The sequence below is a fragment of the Periplaneta americana genome, chromosome 3, assembly GCF_040183065.1.
Source record: "Periplaneta americana isolate PAMFEO1 chromosome 3, P.americana_PAMFEO1_priV1, whole genome shotgun sequence".
Lineage (NCBI taxonomy): Eukaryota > Metazoa > Arthropoda > Insecta > Blattodea > Blattidae > Periplaneta > Periplaneta americana.
Genome location: NC_091119.1, coordinates 26,204,900 through 26,225,391, shown reverse-complemented (window position 1 = coordinate 26,225,391; position 20,492 = coordinate 26,204,900). Strand labels below are relative to the sequence as shown.

At 34.3% G+C, this 20,492-nt stretch overlaps 3 protein-coding genes across 7 annotated transcripts in view; 1 reads left to right on the top strand and 2 right to left on the bottom strand.

Moving 5' to 3' along the window:
* The window catches only part of LOC138695708 (uncharacterized), a 22,048-nt gene extending 12,990 nt beyond the window's left edge, over positions 1-9,058 (bottom strand). The window contains exons 1-2 of the mRNA XM_069819823.1: positions 7,768-9,058; positions 228-1,489 (exon numbers count right to left, since the gene is read on the bottom strand). Coding sequence (XP_069675924.1) covers positions 228-1,468 — 1,241 coding nt within the window. The 5' untranslated portion in view covers positions 1,469-1,489; positions 7,768-9,058. The remainder of the gene's footprint in view (positions 1-227; positions 1,490-7,767) is intronic.
* Positions 1-20,492, top strand: part of LOC138695868 (metabotropic glutamate receptor 1-like) — a 1,249,477-nt gene that overhangs the window by 1,130,426 nt on the left and 98,559 nt on the right. The gene's annotated exons all lie outside the window — the stretch shown is intronic.
* LOC138695870 (uncharacterized) overlaps positions 11,230-20,492 on the bottom strand; it is a 97,202-nt gene continuing 87,939 nt past the window's right edge. For both annotated transcript variants that reach the window (XM_069820192.1, XM_069820191.1), the window contains one exon: positions 11,230-12,661. In XM_069820192.1, the coding sequence (XP_069676293.1) occupies positions 11,404-12,654 (1,251 nt within the window). In that variant the 5' untranslated portion in view covers positions 12,655-12,661 and the 3' untranslated portion in view covers positions 11,230-11,403. The remainder of the gene's footprint in view (positions 12,662-20,492) is intronic.

Here is a 20,492-nt window from a genome sequence, read left to right as displayed (position 1 = left end):
CTAAACGTAAGGAAGTAGACTTTAATACCTTGTCACGGTCTTAAAGAACACTTCCATACGTTTTCGCGAATGGAACAAAGTCACCCTCATGGCACAAAGTCACCCCTCGCGACGGTAGCTTAAGACGTGGTCAATCACTATACAGTTTACCCTAAATCTTTAAAAGGTATTTTGAGTGTTAATGATAAGTACTGTGGTTGGCAAGTATTACTGTGTTCAATATTCACAACAAATCTTTGTTCTCAAAATGTAGCAGTAACTTTTGAAACTGATTCTTGAATAGAGTCCCTGAAAAGCCTTTCTCCATTGGATTCATTTCAGTTAATTTCAGATTTCCTTCCGTCAAGTTTTCCATATCCAAAGCGTCTTTCGGATGAGCAAGAACCAGGTTTAGCAGAGTGAACGTTGATATGAGGCCAAAGAACGCCTTTTCTTCAAATTCATTCTTGAGCTGTTGTAGAGTAAACTCGATGTGATCACATCGCAGGATTTTTAAAGACTTCCTCAGCTCATTGTGATAGAATTCCAATAGGTCGTCCATGTACTGGAAGCGGACTTCCTCACTGGGGCTCAGGTACATGAAATACTGGAGATCAAGCCCGGGCGACGAGAAACGGGAGACTTGAAAATCAACAAACTTAACATTCGCCACTTCCCCTGAATCAGAATATCGAAAAAGAATGTTGTTCACCCAGAAGTCTCCGTGGTTTAACACTGACAGAGAGCCGTTTCTTGGTTTTACAATTTCTATTATTTTATCTACCGCTGTTTCAGCTACCCTTCTGATTTTTTCTCCGAAGCGCTCATAACCTGGCCACCTCTCCACAACGGCTGCCAAATACTGAACTCCAGGTACTAGGTGATTTTCCAAAATAGGTCTTCTTTCCTCACGGTAGAATCCTTCGCCGAAATTCATGAAACATTTCGGATCTTTCTCGTGAAGAGCCATAGACATGGCATGAAATACAGCCAGAGACTTGAGTGCCATTTTGCAATGGGGAATATCTAGTCCTTCTCTCCGATCAGCCATTTTGTAGCCTGTCGATTTCAGGTCTTCGAATACCAGGATATCTGGCTCAGAGTAGATGCATCTGCTTGTAAGATAGGGTATTCCTGACCCTTGAGTCTGCTTCAGAAGACTGTACATTTCTGGCAGAAATTCCACATAAACCCGAGTCTCTCTGTTGAAGATGCCAGCCTCGGCAAGCATGCGTCGCATCATCTCGCCTGAGGGAAGACTCTTGATTATCAGATTGCGCGTGCCGGTTATGCTCTTGTTGTTGTCGTCTAGATAAGAAAACTCAACCATCACACGGAGGAGACAACTGGCAAAGTGGTCACCTTTCGGAACTGCCGACTCCACATCAAGTTTGGTTATAGTAGTGTTGGAGCCTTTCACCTCATTCCGAAGGGTGGCCTGCAGAAACTCTACATTCAACCAGTCGGGGATTAACAGCTGTTCCTCCATACCGCTAGACGTCTGGTAATGCTGTGAACGAAACATTTGTGTTACAGTGTTGTTTATGGGAGAACAAAAAATGGTATCTTTCTGTAGTATTATTTTAATATGGATACTTTCTGCAGCTGTTGCTCTACGAAAAAATAACTATACTAAACTATTTCTAACTAAAGATTGAAGTAGACGTAAACAAAACCGAAATGTATTACTCCGCAATCGCTAGCTAGCTACCAAAACAGCCACACGGGCACATTATTTTCAGCAAGTGAGCACGCAGGGCAGCCATCGTCGGATATATTGCAGACATTTCAACACATTCATTGAACTAACCCGTAAAATCCTCACAGAGGGTTAATATTTATTATTTCTCTACTGGGAATAGTGGATTTTCTTTTTCTGTAGATTCATGATTAAATGTTATTCTTTGAAGAGTGGAGAATTTCTTTAATTCTACAGAAATTTATTTGAGGTTGGCAACACTGAATCTCGCACTGTGTTATACCAGCTGTGCTGATGTGCTCTGTGAAGCTGCAAGTCACCTTGGGAGCGATTTAATGCCTATTACGAATGCGCGTTGTCATAATGATTTAACATGTAATGTCTGAAACTACTAACATAAACATGTTTAAATCGTAAGAAAGTGTTCTTATAAGCATATTTAATTCACTCGTATTCCATGTATATTATACATTTTATTATTTTAGAAGGAACTATTTTAATGTGAGGAAGAACATGACAAGCTAGAGTTTGGAGGCGTTGTGCGTCCAATAGCCAATCAGGAACCATTATGCCACGTGCATTTTATTTACATTTACTTCAATCTTTAGCTGGAAAGAGAGTAGCTATTAAAATCTCACTTATAGTGCGTTTCACGAATAGAGAGGCTTTCTTCGCCGGATTTTTAAACCATTAGAAGGTCAGTTTTGTAGGAGGGCGAAAGACTACCGAACATTTCAAAATCAACTTCATAATCCTGGTAGAACACTCGTGTATATATCATGTACTGTATTGCGGTATCCATAACAACCACAGAATTAGGTGGAAGATTAGGTAAAAGCTGCTCCTGAAACCATAGCTTTTAAACGGTCGCTCTCCATTTCTTTATGATAATCCTTAGTTGCACGCAACCTGAACACCAGTAACCCATTTTTTTTACAAACCCCTGTTCACTACCGGCATGGAGTACTAAAATCCTGGAACTTTTAACAATCAACGCTCGCAGACCTGAGTCGTCATCATTAATCTTCCATAGTTCATCTTTTGTCACGTTCATATTTATCCATGTTTTACCGAGAAAGAATATAGCACGTTTAGTATATCTTATATTTTTATTTGCACAAAGATACTGATTACGCAGCTCAAATATGTCCTGACGTTCCATCAAATACTTTTGCGCCATATTATTCTTCTTATAGCGGAACCAAATGTTTCTCATTATCCACGAGAGAGATGATCGAAACGCGGGAAACACAATTTCCCTCTGGCACCTTTTAATGTCATTCAAACTTGGAATGCAACCTTCTCCATACAAACTTAAAATATTCCTTCTCAATACATCGGTGTCGAAATTATCTATATTATTTTTAGAACAATCCGTTTTTTTTCGTTGGACTTCTCAATTCGACTGCTTGTTTCTTCTCAAGAATTCTACTTTTCACTGATTCCAATCGCTTTAATTCCCTCATATTCTTACTGATGGATATCATAGGCTTACCGCATCTTACATCGTCATATTCTTTTTGAAAATACTCGTAAAGTCTTTATTTTCGGAATGAATATGGTTCCCCCTTCCACCAATTAAATGAGACGCTATAATTAAGCACAAGAAAAAACTTACACTTAAAATTTCCATTGTTCAAAGTTCACCCCACCACGATCATACCAAACTACTTGGAAATAGCAAATTGATCAAGACTGTAGCATCTGTTCTGAACTACAGAAACATCAGCGACTTTATTTCAACCCTCCGCCACAAGTGATACTATGGACCAACTTTAAAAAATATCGTATCGTACATGTTTTATGAAAATAATTTCCCACTCGTTAGCAACCACTGGCTTAGATCATTATGAGTCTGCCGCAAGATCTTAAATTACGATTTTAGTGTGCCACATATTTAAAAACGCTGATCTAGAGTCAAGTAAAAAATTACAACAATAGTATGCTATAATGATTTATAATCGAGCCTCAAGTAACAAACATTAATCTAAAATCGTGTCCCAAGTATAATATAGTGTTCCAGAATAGAATTTTAAGTAACACACAATGATCCAGAATCGAATCTTAAATAATATACAGTGATCCAGAATCGAATTTTAAGTAACATACATGATCCAGAATCGAATCTTAAATAATATACAGTGATCCAGAATCGAATTTTAAGTAACATACATGATCCAGAATCGAATCTTAAATAATATACAGTGATCCAGAATCGAATTTTAAGTAACATACATGATCCAGAATCGAATCTTAAATAACATACAGTAATCCAGAATCGAATTTTAAGTAACATACAATGATCAAGAATCGAATCTCAATTAGCAGCGATCTAGAATCCAGTATCAAGTAACACATAATGATTAAGAATCAAACCTCATCTAACAAACAATAATTCAAAATTGAATTTTAAGTAAGTTACACTGATTCAGAATTGAGTTCCAGATCATAAAACACTCATTAACACTACAGTCTCAAGTAATATGTAATAATGCAGAATGTAGTTAATTAACGTACAGTGATCCGGAATCTAGCCTAAAGCAACAAACACAAATTCAGAATTTAATCTCGTGCAACATACAATAATGCAGAATCTAGTCTCAAGTAATAGAATAACCCAGAATCCTGTTGCAGGTAATAACATAATCCAGAATATAGTCTCAGGTAACATACAGTAATCTATACTAATAATAAATCTGTAGCCGAAATTTTTCTGGTAATTTTCGATTTTCCAAAAATAATTGGTCCTAACATATATAATTAACCACCCTGAAACCGAAAATCGCTTTTTTGACATTTTTGTTTGTATGTCTGTCTATGTTTGTTTACCATTTTCACGCGATAATGGCTCAACGGATTTCGATTAAAATTGGAATATAAATGAAGTTCGTTGTATCTTAGATTTTAGGCTATATGGCATTCAAAATACATTATTTAAAAGGGGGGTTATAAGGGGGCCTGAATTAAATAAATCGAAATATCTCGCTTATTATTGATTTTTGTGAAAAAGTAACATAACAAAAGTTTCTTTAAAAATAATTTTCGATAAGTTTTATTCCTTGAAAAATTTTGATAGGACTGATATTTCATGAGATAAATGAATTTTAAAATTAAAATAACTGCCATCTAAGGCCGTGTAATGAATTAAAAAACAAATGACTTCGTCTATAAGGGGCCTTGGACAGCGACAATCGAAAGCTATGAAAGATAGCCTACAGAGAATGTTTCTGTGTTTGTATGAAGTAATATCGGAAGCTAAATTAACCGATTTGTATAGTTAATTATTATTTCACCATTGGAAAGTGTAGTTTCTCTAGATGGACATAATGCTATAATGTTATTACAGTAATTTCTGATATAATATAATATAATATAATATAATATAATATAATATAATATAATATAATATAATATAATATAATATAATATAATATAATATGTAATATTATATAATATAATTTAAGTTATTTGAAGGGTTCAGAACCATAGTGGGCCAAGCGCCATTTACTGAATACGTAGAAAACAAGGGTTAAAATTGAGTTATTACCATAAGTCAATGGAAACCTATAACAAGTAAAATAAAATATACACATTAAATCTAAATTATGTCAATCTTAATTAAACTATGGTTGCATGTAATAATAATTAAGAAACATGTTAAAAGAATTGTCATTGCACCAAATGAGTGTCTCTGGACCGAAATGATCGCATTTTAATTATTTAAACACAATTTAAATTAAGTAACATATTAAACGATTTATCCTTCTATCAAACACGAATGTTCCCTGGATCAAATGTCCTATTTTAATTATGTAATTACTTTATATTTATTTCTAACGGATGCAGCGGAGCGCAAGGGTACGGCTAGTTCAAAATAAAGTCTCAAGGAACACACCAATTCAAAGTCTCATCTGAAATAACGTAAAGTAGGCGTAATCTGGATTATAATCTCCAGTAACATTAAGTAATTCAAAATCTGGTGTGAAATATTGCACAGTACTTCAAAATCCAGTCTCAAGTAACATACGGTAATTCAGAATCTGCTCTGAAGTAATATACAGTAACCCAGAATCTGGTCTGAAGTAAGGTACAGTACTCCAGAATCTGATCAGAAGTAATATAAAATAATCCATAATCTATACTCTGTTTCATAATGTCTGACAGGCGACATAAACATTCGATGAAAGAGTAATGGAACGGAGAAAAATTCTCTCCGGCGCCGGGATTTGAACCCGGGTTTTCAGCTCTACGTGTTGATGCTTTATCCACTAAGCCACACCGGATACCACCCCGGCGTCGGACAGAATTGTCTCAGATTAAGCTCCAACTCTTGGGTTCCCTCTAGTGGCCGCCCTCTGCACTACGTCATAGATGTCTATGAACGTAGGACCGGAGTCCACACATGTGCTGAGGTGCACTCGTTATGAGTCATCGTATGATGACTATAGTATAGTAATCTATAATCTTGTCACAAGTAACGTACGGTAATATTCAGAATCTAATCTCAAGTGACATGCTGTAATACAGAATCTAATCTCAAGTAACAAATAGTAATCCAAAGTCTAGTCTTAACTAGCATAGCAATCCAGAATCTAGTCTCAAGTAACACTGCAATCCAGAACCTACTCCCATACCACATTGCTCAGTGATACAATAATATTTTTTCAGTCGTACTCATCAAGAGTTGTGTCACGAGTCAGAGTGATAGGTAATCAAGTCTCAAGTCAAGTACAAAATAATCTACGTAGTGCCTAGTCTCCAGCCATAGCGATCCAGAACCGAGTCTCAAGTTACGAACAATAATCCAGTATTTTGGCTCAAATGACAGTGACCCAAATTCAACTTTCAAGTCAATGATCTAGGTCTGAGCCCCAACTGACAGTGACTCAGAATCGAGTCTCAAGAGATTCGGAATCTTAATTCCAATTCACAAACAGTAATCCACAGTCGTTTCTCAAATCACAGTGATTCAGAATAGACTCTCGAGTCAGAGTCATCCAAAATCAAGTCTCATGTAATAATAGTAAATAAAATCAAGCCAAGTATCAATTCAGAAACTGTGCACCGATACCTGACTCGAGTCTTACATCACGAACATTGAAGCCAAGTCTTAATCAAGTCTGCGGACAAGTCATCAACAATTGCTTATTTCAGCGAACATGTAAAGAATGAAATGAGTATTTATTTTCAGCTTGGGTGAAGTTTTATTAATGTACTGCCAGCATAGGAAATTAAAAACAAACACTGAAAATACCTTAGTTTTGTAGTGTGGAATAGTAGAAACTCGATGTGATCACTGGGAGAGCTGTGGTCCCACTCAACCCGCCCTAAATAGGTTCCTTACTTATATAGAAAAATCGTCGTACTTGAAGGAAGAAGGCGGCCATATTCCGTCGTTGTGACGTTATTTGAGGTGGAGTGGGAGAATGATTGTAGTGTCGCCAACTGTGGTAACCATTCATATTATCTTACACACCTAACAAAACCTAACCTAACCTAACATAACCTAACCTAACGTGCTACACACCCATTGTAACATTCCTAACGTTTAGCACACCTTTTGTAACATTCCTCACAGTTTCATTTCGTTTGCCGATATTGGCATCCCTGCTACGCCTATAGCCTGCCGTCTGCTGGAACTCAAGAGTCATCTAGTGGATGTGAAGTGAAACTGCGACTCTGTTAATTACGTTTCCGAAGTTGTTTCTGTGTTATCTGCAAAAATTATTGTGTCATTGTAGTGATAATTGCATTTATATTGTACAATAAAAATTTGAAATGTGTCGTGGCTGAGATAAAAGTGTTCTAAATTGATTTCCAGCGCCACAATCCCAGTGATAAACGTGTGAATATTCGTTAGGAGTCCATTGGAAGTGGCAGTAGAGTAATAAAACTTGACCTCAGCGTAATATGTGTAATGCGTCAGCGTACGATAATGTATTACAACGATCTTACAATGAATGAGTACCAGTTCGTGCTACTTAACCTCAATCAGCTATGGATTACCTACAACGGACGCATGCTCATTTTGCGCCGTGCTTAAGTCAAAGCCAAGCAACTCCTGTGCAACTTAACGCTTTTTTCCTCACCTGTAGGTCTGCTGTGAAGCTGTGAATATGTCGTACGATACCACACTCCTGTAGGAGAAAGATAGAATGTGCAAATTATATTTCATACACTCAAATATCATGCAGATAAACACGTTATCACTCAGTCACCGGCTCACAAGTGCAGCTGCACCCACAGATCGCTAAGTAGGTCAGCTTGACTTCCCCTCCCAGCGGAGGAGGAGAAACGGCCGGCAGCGTAGAATCCCTTCCAGTCCGAAAAATGAAAGCAAATTGTGACGGATGTCTCCTTGTAGTAGCTGTCAATTTGCAACTCATTACTGCTGTAGTCTATCTGACAGTGCATACAAAAAAAACTGTATTCCATACTACTTGAGACTTGGCAGTTTTCAGTGTGGTGAAGTACTATATAAAAATAAATAAATTGTTAACTGCCTCCCATTGGAGGTAACCCAGAAGGACTCAGTATATCTCCTACACGAATTTTAAAATATTAAATGTTTACATAAATTTGTTGGTAGAAAATTAAAATAAACATATATGAATTATAAAGTGAAGAAAGAGAAATTAAACAGATTGTATGATGACTCAGAATTTGGCAAGAGCGTTTCAAAACTGAAGTTATGATGTCAGTAGTAAGTGTCTGTGGTAGTTCACAAGTCTTCTTCAAGCTTTCAAAGAACTTGGGAATCACACCACGAGCTCCAATAAGAAGACCAATCACCTCAGTGTTTTCAAGCTGGTATTTTGCTTTGAAGTAATCAACTGTTGGCAGATAAATGTTGATCTTTTCTTTATTGACATCCTCCGGTTGGCTACTCCCCGTTTCAATCCTTATGGTAGGATCAAATATATAACCTTTCTTGGTAGTCTGGGAATACGCTATGATGTCAATACGTCTAGAGGAGCCATTAGTAGCAAGGCAAAAAACTTCCTCTTTTACTGTTCAAGACTTTTTTTTTCAAAGCAGTTGCAATTAAGGATCGAACATGATGATGTCTGGCATTTCGGAGGAGTAAACCTCTGTTACACTGACCTTGGGGTGGGCAAGGGTTTCAGTCTTGGATCAAGCGTTATCTTTCAGCATAACTTCAGCATCCCTATACCCGAAACGTCGTTCGAGTATACTGTCTGTCCGGCCGTCCGTCTGTCTGGGTACAACGATTTTTCTCATATTCATTATCTTTTAAAATACCGGTGATTTATTTATATATTTTTAAAATACATGTGAAGTATAATAATTTTAGTTAAAAATTAATAAGTTTTATTCGTTTGTTTATTTCTTTATTAGTTTATTTATTTAATTATTACTTATGTATTTGTTTATTTACTTATGTATATATATTTATTTACTTATTTACTTCTTTATTTATTTGTTTATATATTTATTTATTATGTATGTATTTATTTATTTATTTATTTATTTATTTATTTATTTATTTATTTATTTATTTATTTATTTACTTTTTCGTTTGTTTGTTTTTGTTTGATTGTTAGTTTGTAGGTTGAAGAAAGAATTCAAATGAGCTAGGAGGTATATTCCCAGAGATAGATTTATTATAAAATAACGAATAGACCTATAGCTGAAATTAAAATAACTTCAGAACTGTTAAGGGGTTAGGTACAGCTTACAGCAGTAAAATTGTTGGAAATATTCAACATTTTTTTTTTCTCCATTACTGTATCTTGTACAACAATGACAATTGGTATATGTAAAACACTGTCCTTCTGCTAGGCCTATATGAAAAAAAAATATTTTTGCGATTTAATTTTTTTTTTTTTTTTTTTCAAAATTCAAAATGATGGCAGTTCGCTGTGCAGTGTTGAAGCGTTTCCCTCATAACTCATAAACTTAACTTTTGTGTTAGGGGAGAGTCGGGTAGTATCGGACAGTGCGTTTCTTTCATCTACCACACGATGATAGTACCTGATTGACATGGTTACGTTTCTGTGATGTCGCATAGAGAAACGTAACCATGTCGTTCAGGTATTACCATATAGTGGTAGATGAAAGAAACGCACTGTCCGATACTACCCGACTCTCCCCTATCTCTCTTTTAATTTATTACTCGAACGCATGTTTACAATACCATGCTCTTTAAACTAAATTCCTTAATAAATAATATTGTTTTGACTTTGTGTTAGAAGAAAATATTGATATTTGACCATTTTTAGATGAACTTATTTTTTATCAGGCAATCTGTCAAAGGTATAGACGTGATCTTGCATCATATTGTAGATATAACATGCATAAATACACAAAACAAATTTCATCACAGAATGTTGGATAGTTTTTTAGTTATGTGGGAAATGCTTCATCACTGCAAAGTGAAGTGAATTTTGACAAAAAAATGTAAATATATATTTTTTTAATCGTACAAATATATATTTTTTCATATAGCAGGACAGTGCTTTACATACGCTAATTTTCATTATTGTACAAGATGCAGTAATGGAAGAAAAAAATGTTGAATAATTCCAAAATTTTACTGCTGTAAGCAGTACACAACCCCTTAAGTTATTTAATAAACTGCTTCTTCATTGTCATAATATTAAACTATATATTTGTTACCTAAATTTATTAGTTTCGATGTGATGTGCATTTGTTTTCTGCAAAGTGCGAACATGAGAGATACAACCGAGACATTACAATAACACTTCTGAACAGTCAATTCTCTATTTTTAATATTTTTTTACCCTTAAAACTAAAGAAAAAAGGTATTTTACTACCAAATTCAAATTAATGTCACTTTGAAAATATTGAGATTAGGACAAATATTTTATGACATTTTTCGTTCAGAATGTCTTCGGAAATTAGCTCCGTAAGGGAAGGTAAATCCTCGTGAATCACCCTGTAGAGTCCTCGGCATCACTTCATTTCACCCCTTTGATCTGATTACCTGGTTGGGTTTTCCCGAGGTTTTCCCCAACCAAAAGGCAAATGCCGGGTAATCTTTTGGCGAATCCTCGGACCTCATCTCATCTCACTACATCTCGCCAAAATATTGTAAAAAAAAATTGCAGAAAATTGTAAAAAAATTGTAAAACTGTAAAAACTGTAAAAATTTGTAATTGTAATACTGTAAAATTTTGACTTGGTCCACATCTTAAAGCTTCATTGCTCATGTAAGATCTATGGAATATAATGAATGAATGAATGAATGTAGATATAATTTGTTACGAAAACGAAATCTAAACATATACCAAAATATTTCTCTCTGTACTATCTTTGAATAAAAATGTGTTTTACAAGGTACATCATACATTAACAACACCATATTTACTTAATGTAATAAAAAACATGTAAGTTCGAAAACGAAAAAACAAAATGGTATTCCATATTTGTATCACTTCCTCTAAGAGTTTGTCTCTGAGAACCTGAATCCCGTTAAGAGACATTCATATTATTCCGAAAAGCCTCTGTGACAAAATTCGTTCTATTTCTTGAAACCACTCATCACCACTTGACTTCACATCACCATATTCTTGTTTTTTTTTTTTTTTTTTTTTTTCGAGAAACTAATGGTTCCTCAAAAACTACTAATGTTATCTTTGCTACATATTTTACAAAACAAAAATAATTCAACTGCAACATCCTGTTTCTGAGCATTAAGGGAAATAAGTCATACAAAAACATAAGACAAATTTGGTTATTCGTCAAAGGAAGCCTTTCTCCTCGAAGTAGGGTAAGAGTTTCTCAAATATTTCTCTTATACTCGTCTTTTGTCCTTTGTCTTCAGAATACTGATGATCATGTAGCTTCACACCTCCATATTCACTATTTTCTTCCTGAAGAACTAACGGCTCTTCAAGAACTAATGTCATCTTGCTACACACTGTTATGAAACCAAAATACTCCTTCTCTTCAAACTCTCGTTTTAATTGTTGAAAACTGTAACAATCAGGATCACAACCCAAAGTCTTTAAAGTGCTGCTAAATTGATCATAATACTCTCTTAACATTGCTTCGAGATGTTTTGTACGAATTTCCTCGCGTACGCTTGTGTACATGAAGAACTGAAGATCAAGTGCAGGAGACGAGAAACGGTACATCTGAAAATCTATGAACTTGATGGCATCAATTTCTCCGCAATCCGAATCGTAATGAAACAAAATATTGTTAACCCAACAGTCACCGTGATTCAAGACGGACAATGAGCCAACAGTGGGTTTAACTATTTCTATCAGCTTGTCCAAAGACACTTCTATGTTCTCTCGAATTTTATTTGCATAGTGTTCAAATCCTGGCCACTTTTCTATTTCTGACGCTAGTAAATTGTAACGGTAGCTTATAAAATCTCGTTCGATGTCTTTGATGTCTTCTGTGAACTGTTCTTCTCTAACATTAGCCATTATTGAAGGTTCTCTTTGATGAACGGCCACAGACATTGCATGGAAACGACCCAGAGCTCTTAAGACAGCTGTGGCATGTTTGAGGTCCAATTGCCGATATCTGTCAGCCATCACGTACCCAAGTGGCTGCAGATCTTCTAGCACAAGTTTATCTTCCTCACCACAGTAGAAGTATCTTGGCGTTAATCTTTTACGTAGATCTCGATTGGTCGTCGCTGTTTCGTCAACTATTTTGTACATTTCTGGTAGAATTATTTTGTACATAATTGATTCCCTGCAGAAAGCGTTGATGTGGTTACAGTACTGGAGAGCATGCTCGGTGTCAGGAGGTATTTTTATTATAAATGAGTGGTTTTCAGTTCTGTATTCAGTATTGTCCAACTTCAGTATTTTGTATTCTATTGAAGCTCTATATAAAGTTCCAAGATAGTTGTTGCCCTTGGGAACTGCAGGCTTGACTTCACATCCAATCACAGTAATCTGTTCCTCATTATGACGAAAAAGTCTCTCAAAAAATTCTTGGTTGAGTCTCGAATGCGCAGCTTCATTTGTCATTTGTATGCTGAAAAGAAAAAAAAATGTATAAATAGATGTCCACATTTTTAAAAATGTCAGGTAATTGTGTTTAATTTAATTCTTTAATATTAGCGATAACTAAACTTTTACGTAATACACTGGAGCCTCAATTTTAGGCAGGGAAAATGTCTCGTTTATCTTTCCTTATAGGGCAGTAGGGAGTGGGAGGTGAGTGAACGAAGGTGAAGTATTCGTGTGTTTCGTGTTGAGCACAACCACGCTTAAAAAAAAAAAAAGAAAATCGTACTCGATGAAAACTAAGTTCTCTGTGATAGAGAGACTGAAGAAAGGTGGAAGTGTGGCAAGTTTAGCTATACCAGAGAGTACATTAGCGCAGTGGATGAGGAGTATTACTGGCAACAGTGATTTTTATATCTACTATTTCCAGAGAGTGAACGAAGGTGAGGTATTCGTGTACAGGTTGTCTCTTGGTAGTAGTCGAGTGTTTCATATTGAGCACAACTACGCTTAAAAGAAAAAGAAATTCGTACTCGATGAAAACTAAGTTCGCTGTGTTAGAGAGACTAAAGAAAGGTGAAAGTGTGGTAAGTTTAGCTATAGAACTGTCCATGCCAGAGAGTACATTAGCGAAGTGGAAGAGGAGTATTACTGGCAACAGTGATTTTTATATATACTATTTCCAGTTCAAGCCTTGAAACTAAAAAAACAGTAGAGAGACCAACTATAAACAATAGACAGATTATGCTCTTTCTTTGCTCTCTCAAAAGGATCAGTATATACAGTGATATATAAAGGAAGTGTATTTTATGCGGTGGCACAAGCAATATTTAACTTTATTTTATTTGTGTGTATTTTTTGATTCTCTAGAGTGCAGGGTTCTTTCATGAAATAGATGTCACAAAAGTTTACAAATTGTTCGTGTTTTAATAATCGTCCATTTATTTATCAGATATTTAAATTCAACCGCAACAAATTAATTTATTTTAAAATATACCGAAAAAGATGTCATAAAAGTTTAAGATTTGTTCATGCCTTAATAATCGTCCATTTATTTATCAGATATTTAAAGTCAACCGCAATAAATTCATTTATTTTAAAATATAACGAAAAAGATGTCATAAAAGATTACAATTTGTTCGTGCCTTAATAATCGTCCATTTATTTAACAGATATTTAAAGTCAATCGCAATAAATTCATTTATTTTAAAATATACCGAAAGAGATGTCCTAAAAGTTTAAAATTTGTTCGTGCCTTAATAATCGTCCATTTATTTATCAGATATTTAAACTCAAACGCAATAAATTCATTTATTTTAAAATATACCGAAAAAGATGTCACAAAAGTTTAGAAATTGTTCGTGTTTTAATAATCGTCCATTTATTTATCAGATATTTAAAATCAACCGCATTAAATTCATTTATTTTAAAATATACCGAAAAAGATGTCATAAAAGTTTAGAAATTGTTCGTGTTTTAATAATCGTCCATTTATTTATCAGATATTTAAATTCAACCGCAATAAATTCATTTATTTTAAAATATAACGAAAAGATGTCACAAAAGTTTAAAATTTGTTCGTGTTTTAATAATAGTCCATTTATTTATCAGATATTTAAATTCAACCGCAATACATTAATTTATTTTAAAATATAACGAAAAAGATGTCACAAAACTTTAAAATTTGTTCGTGTTTAGTAATCGTCCATTTATTTATCAGATATTTAAATTCAACCGCAATTAATTCATTTATTTTAAAATATAACGAAAAAGATGTCACAAAAGTTTAAAATTTGTTCGTGTTTTAATAACCGTCTATTTATTTATCAGATATTTAAATTCAATCGCAATAAATTCATTTATTTTAAAATATAACGAAAAAGATGTCACAAAAGTTTAAAATTTGTTCGTGCTTTAATAATCGTCCATTTATTTATCAGATATTTAGATTCAACCGCAATAAATTCATTTATTTTGAAATATACCGAAAAAGATGTTATAAAAGTTTAAAATTTGTTCGTGTTTTAATAACCGTCTATTTATTTATCAGATATTTAAATTCAATCGCAATAAATTCATTTATTTTAAAATATAACGAAAAAGATGTCACAAAAGTTTAAAATTTATTCGTGTTTTAATAATAGTCCATTTATTTATCAGATATTTAAATTCAACAGCAATAAATTAACTTATTTTAAAATATACCGAAAAAGATGTTATAAAAGTTTAAAATTTGTTCTTGTTTTAATAATCGTCCATTTATTTATCAGATATTTAAATTCAACCGCAATTAATTCATTTATTTTACAATATACCGAAAAAGATGTCACAAAAGTTTAAAATTTATTCGTGTGTTAATAATAGTCCATTTATTTTTCAGATATTTAAATTCAACCGCAATAATTAATTTATTTTAAAATATACAGAGAAAGATTTCACAGAAGTTTAAAATTTGTTCGTGTTTTAATAATAGTCCATTTATTTATCAGATATTTAAATTCAACCGCAATAAATTCATTTATTTTAAAATATACCGAAAAAGATGTGACAAAAGTTTAAAATTTATTCTTGTTTTAATAATCGTCCATTTATTTATCAGATATTTAAATTCAACCGCAGTAAATTCATTTATTTTAAAATGTATCGAAAAAGATGTCACAAAAGCTTAAAAATTGTTCGTGTTTTAATAATCGTCCATTTATTTATCAGATATTTAAATTCAACCGCAATAAATTCATTTATTTTAAAATATATCTATTTGTTACATTCTTGTGAACTAATTTACGAAATTGCCTCGATTCTCTATTGGTAAAATTACAATATACAATGAGACCCTAGAATAGTGGACATTGTCCTTGCGAACCCTGTAATGTAGCTGAACTTTGAGTCGATGTGCTCCGTCGTAGAATCGAACTGCTTGAAATCAAACTGCTTACAATTGAGGCTCCACTGTATGTCAGACTTGTTGATGCAAGTATTGTCACTTATAATTCCAAAGCTTCTTTCAATATAATTTCAATAATCAAAAGAAAAATGATGAAATTGTACCGAAAGTAGCTTTGAAAATCAAGGGATTTAATAGCGACAATGCTTTTTTCTTATTCCTGCAAAATCTTATTAAAACCACACAGCGGATTTTGGAGGTCCAACAACGATATATTATTTAAAGGCATTTAGCTGGTATTTAGAAGTGACAGGTCCAATTCTTATTTAGCCTATTTACGCTGTTGTTGCTTGTATTAAGATTATGAGTCCATTTCTACCATTTTTGTCTTCCAAAATTATATTTAAAACTTATTTTTACTGTTTTAAATTATTTTAAAAGCCAACATTTCAATTTCCTTCAGTTTACTTTTACCACATACGTGTTTTCTATTGACTACAAGTATTCCACAGTTGTAACACTTTACAGTACTTATTTCATTACACAAATGGGATTACTGGCAACTTTAAAATGTCCTCCCGACCACCCAAATATCATTAGCGAAAAATAAAAATTTAAATGTTTAAATTTACACTGCCTTTTTCGTGTTTCAATTGTTTTTTTCTGCCTGCTTATTTAACTGTTACAAATACTAAATATTCGGGCTCTACTCATAATAAATAAATAAGTTTATACTCGACCATACCGAAATGTAGTAATTATACACCTGGTAGCAGTCCTTTAATGCATGTCATTAAAGTACACCTATTCATTAAAGTTCAGGTTTTCGATTATTCTCGGATATGCAATCGAAAGACGAGGGAAACGTCACGGAGGCTGGAAATCCAGTACTTTCGCAGAAGGTTATGTTCTGTTACTATAATAATTAGAGTTAATTGTAAATAATATTCAAATAAATTCAATTTGCCATCTCGTTTTTAAATTCTAAATCAATTTCCAGGTTATACATTCTCTGCATTACATCAAGGTCAATTACATTATTGTTCCTCGGAAAAAATCAATACTTTCGCGTCTGCGCACATCTCACAATTCAAGAGCTATGAACAAGGTCACTTCCGATCTTCTGTCAGATGCAAATAAAATGTATAATTCTGAATAATTTAAAATTAGAAATATGGTCGAGCATAAAAAGTCGTATGAAACTTGCCTATAATGGTAATTAAGACGCTCGTATGAAAATTATGAAACTCGCTTGCGCTCGTTTCATAAACAAACATACTTGCGTCTTAATTACTATCATTATAGGCTCGTTGCATAATGTACTATTAAATGACTGAGTTTAAACTTACCGAATTTTTGTCTGTATTTCAGTAAGTGAGCTCCAAATGTTTGTTTATTAATAATTTATTTTACTTTGTATTCAGTTTTATTTTCCTCAACACACTTTGTACGCTTCTGTGTATTTTCAAATTTATGCTTAGGGGTTATGGTTGCATGGGTTGTGGCTGACGTCGTCTTTGTAGGTAATGCCTACATATTAATTTGTTGCTATATTATGTAAAGACTCCTTAGAAAACAAACGAATTAAAATACATGCTAATCAAATAGCTCATATTACACGGAATGGAATGCAGGAGCAAATTAATACAGATAAAAGGATGGCGATACGTGGGCTTGGAAACTGAGCCCTTCGGCGCCTCTATAAATGTGTTGGAGTTTTTCCATTACTCAAACGTACCAAACAGACAATTGGAGAAGTTTGATTACAGTTTTAGAAATTTACGATCATAAATGAAGGGTTCAGAGCCATAGTGGGCCAAGTGCCATATATTAAAAACGGAGAAAACAGGGGTTAAAATTAAGTGATTACCACAGTTTAATGAAACATACTTACTTACTTACTTACTTACTTACTTACTTACTTACTTACTTGCTTACTTACTTACTTACTGGCTTTTAAGGAACCCGGAGGTTCATTGCCGCCCTCACATAAGCCCGCCATTGCTCCCTATCCTGAGCAAGATTAATCCAGTCTCTACCATCGTATCCTACCTCCTTCAAATCCATTTTAATATTATCTTCCCATCTACGTCTCGGCCTCCCCAAAGGTCTCTTGCCCTCCGGCCTCCCAACTAACACTCTATATGCATTTCTGGATTCGCCCATACGTGCTACATGTCCTGCCCATCTCAAACGTCTGGATTTTATGTTCCTAATTATGTCAGGTGAAGTATACAATGCGTGCAGTTCTCTGTTCTGTAACTTTCTCCATTCGCCTGTAACTTCATCCCTCTTAGCCCCAAATATTTTCCTAAGAACCTTATTCTCAAACACCCTTAATCTCTGTTCCTCTCTCAAAGTGGGAGTCCAAGTTTCACAACCATACAGAACAACCGGTAATATAACTGTTTTATAAATTCTAACTTTCAGATTTTTTGACAGAAGACTAGATGACGAAAGCTTCTCAACCGAATAATAACACGCATTTCCCATATTTATTCTGCGTTTAATTTCCTCCCGAGTGTCATTTATGTTTGTTATTGTTGCTCCAAGATATTTGAATTTTTCCACCTCTTCGAAGGATAAATCTCCAATTTTTATAGTTCCATTTCGTACAATATTCTGGTCACGAGACATAATCATATACTTAGTCTTTTCGGGATTTATTTTCTACCCAATCGTTTTACTTGCTTCAACTAGAATTCCCGCGTTTCCCCTAATCGTTTGTGGATTTTCTCCTAATATAGTCGCGTCATCCGCATAGACAAGAAGCTGAGTGGTCGTGTCGAAGAATCATTCCCATTCCGAGGCTTACTGCTAGGTTTCGTAACAAGCTGTTTTTTACGGTAATGGGTTGTTAGCCCTTCGCCCAACCCCCAAGCTGGAGGACTACCTTAAAGAAACATATAGCAAGTAATATAAAGTATGCACATTAAAACTAAATGATATATCAGTCTTCATTAAACTATGGTATTCACTTAACTTTAACCCTTGCTTTCTCCGTTTTTAATAAATGGCGCTTGGCCCACTATGGTTCTCAATCCTTCAATTATAAGCGTGTATAGTGAGGATCACATAACAACAGTTCCTAAACAGCAAATATTGCCGTCTTGTCAGTGTTGCCAACTGTTACCTGATATCACACGATCCTACGTATTAAATTACTTATTTACTTACCGTAGTTTATGTTTGAAGGTTATTCTAAATAATTCAATAATTTGTAACATATTTTCATAGGCAAACTATACGAGAAAGCGATCAGCATGTCAAGAATTTTGTCTGGCAATACGAATGAATTATTTATTGGCTTGACTAAACAGTTGACTCACGAGACATAACCTAAAAATGTATTTTGTTTGACCACATGAAATTATTAGTACTAACTCCGAAAACTTACCTGACTATAGTCTTGAATTATAATCACAACGCAAAACATAAAATAACTATTATGTATTAATATTAATACTGATATTAATTAATTACTAGTATGTTTAAATTTGTCCACACCTGTGGAGTAACGGCTAGCGCGTCTGGCCGCGAAACCAGGTGGCCCGGGTTCGATTCCCGGTCGGGGCAAGTTACCTGGTTGAGGTTTTTCCCGGGGTTTTCCTTCAACCCAATATGAGCAAATGCTGGGTAACTTTCGGTGCTGGACCCCGGACTCATTTCACCGGCATTATCACCATCTCATTCAGACGCTAAATAACCTAAGCTGTTGATAAAGCGAAGTACAATAACCTACTAAAATAAAAAATGTTCAAATTTTACTAGCTTCCAGTAACCGGTTCAAAAATCTACTACAGTTTTAATTTCATGGAACTCCAGCATCAATAAAATTTAATATTTAATATTGTCGATATTTGTCTCAGCTGCCAATATACCAGTTACAAAATCACTGCCATTTGTAGTATTTGTCAGTATCGAAATTCGAAACAACGTTGGCAAAAGAAAATTCAACCTGCGAAATAGAAAATCACCACAATCCACTAGCATATGTAGTAATGGGAGAAAATGGGTTAGTTTCACCCTTAGGGTATGAAGTAAGCTGACCCGGACTATATATAGTTTACATTTAATTTAGTAATATGTAACCATTCTAAAAAACATTCTTCTTCAAATATTATATCCATTCGCCAGGACGTTGACTATCCTTTCCACGAAATTATCTCTGTTTTGATCATGTCAAAAAAAAGTTGGAGTAACGGTTAGCATGTCTGACCGTAAAATGAGCGGGTTCTAGTTCAAATTCTGGTTGGGATAAGTTACTTGGTTGAAATTTTTCCGGGGTTTTCACTCAACCCATGAAGAGGAAATGCTGGGTAACTTTCGGCGCTGGACCCTGGACTCATTTCGCTGGCATCATCACCTCCATTTCACTTAGACTATCCATCGCAGCGTCGTAAAATAACCAAATTAAAAATAATTATAGTCTACAGTTAGATAGATATTCATTGCTTCGTATCTAGGAAACGTATCCATTATTTTCAGAGAATGATATTCGCTACACCATTTACGTGTAAATTTTCAGTTCAAATGGTTGATGTCTTGTATTTGTGTTCCGCATGGTTACTTTTATCTCTAATCTTGAAGGTACAGCAGGACATACGGGAAAGAAAATTTCTAACACTAACATACTAGATTTCTGTACTTTACTCTCACCATTCAAATATTTTTTTTAATTCTTATCATAACTTCCAGTAATAAGTTTTAAATATGTCTGTTGAATATATCAGCATAGTTCATAGTTATATCACAGTCTAGTATATACAGTGGCGAAGCTCAATAGGTAGTAAATATGCAAACATTAGATAGTTGCTCACCACTAGGATCGCTAATATCGCCTCATTACAGGCAATGCAAAATAGTACCGGCACAGTCTATTGTTTCTAGCACCCTCAAAACTCAAGCTTCGTGACTGTATATAGTAGACTGTGGTTATATGTTGTAATCAAGTTAGACTGATTTCTGATTTGAT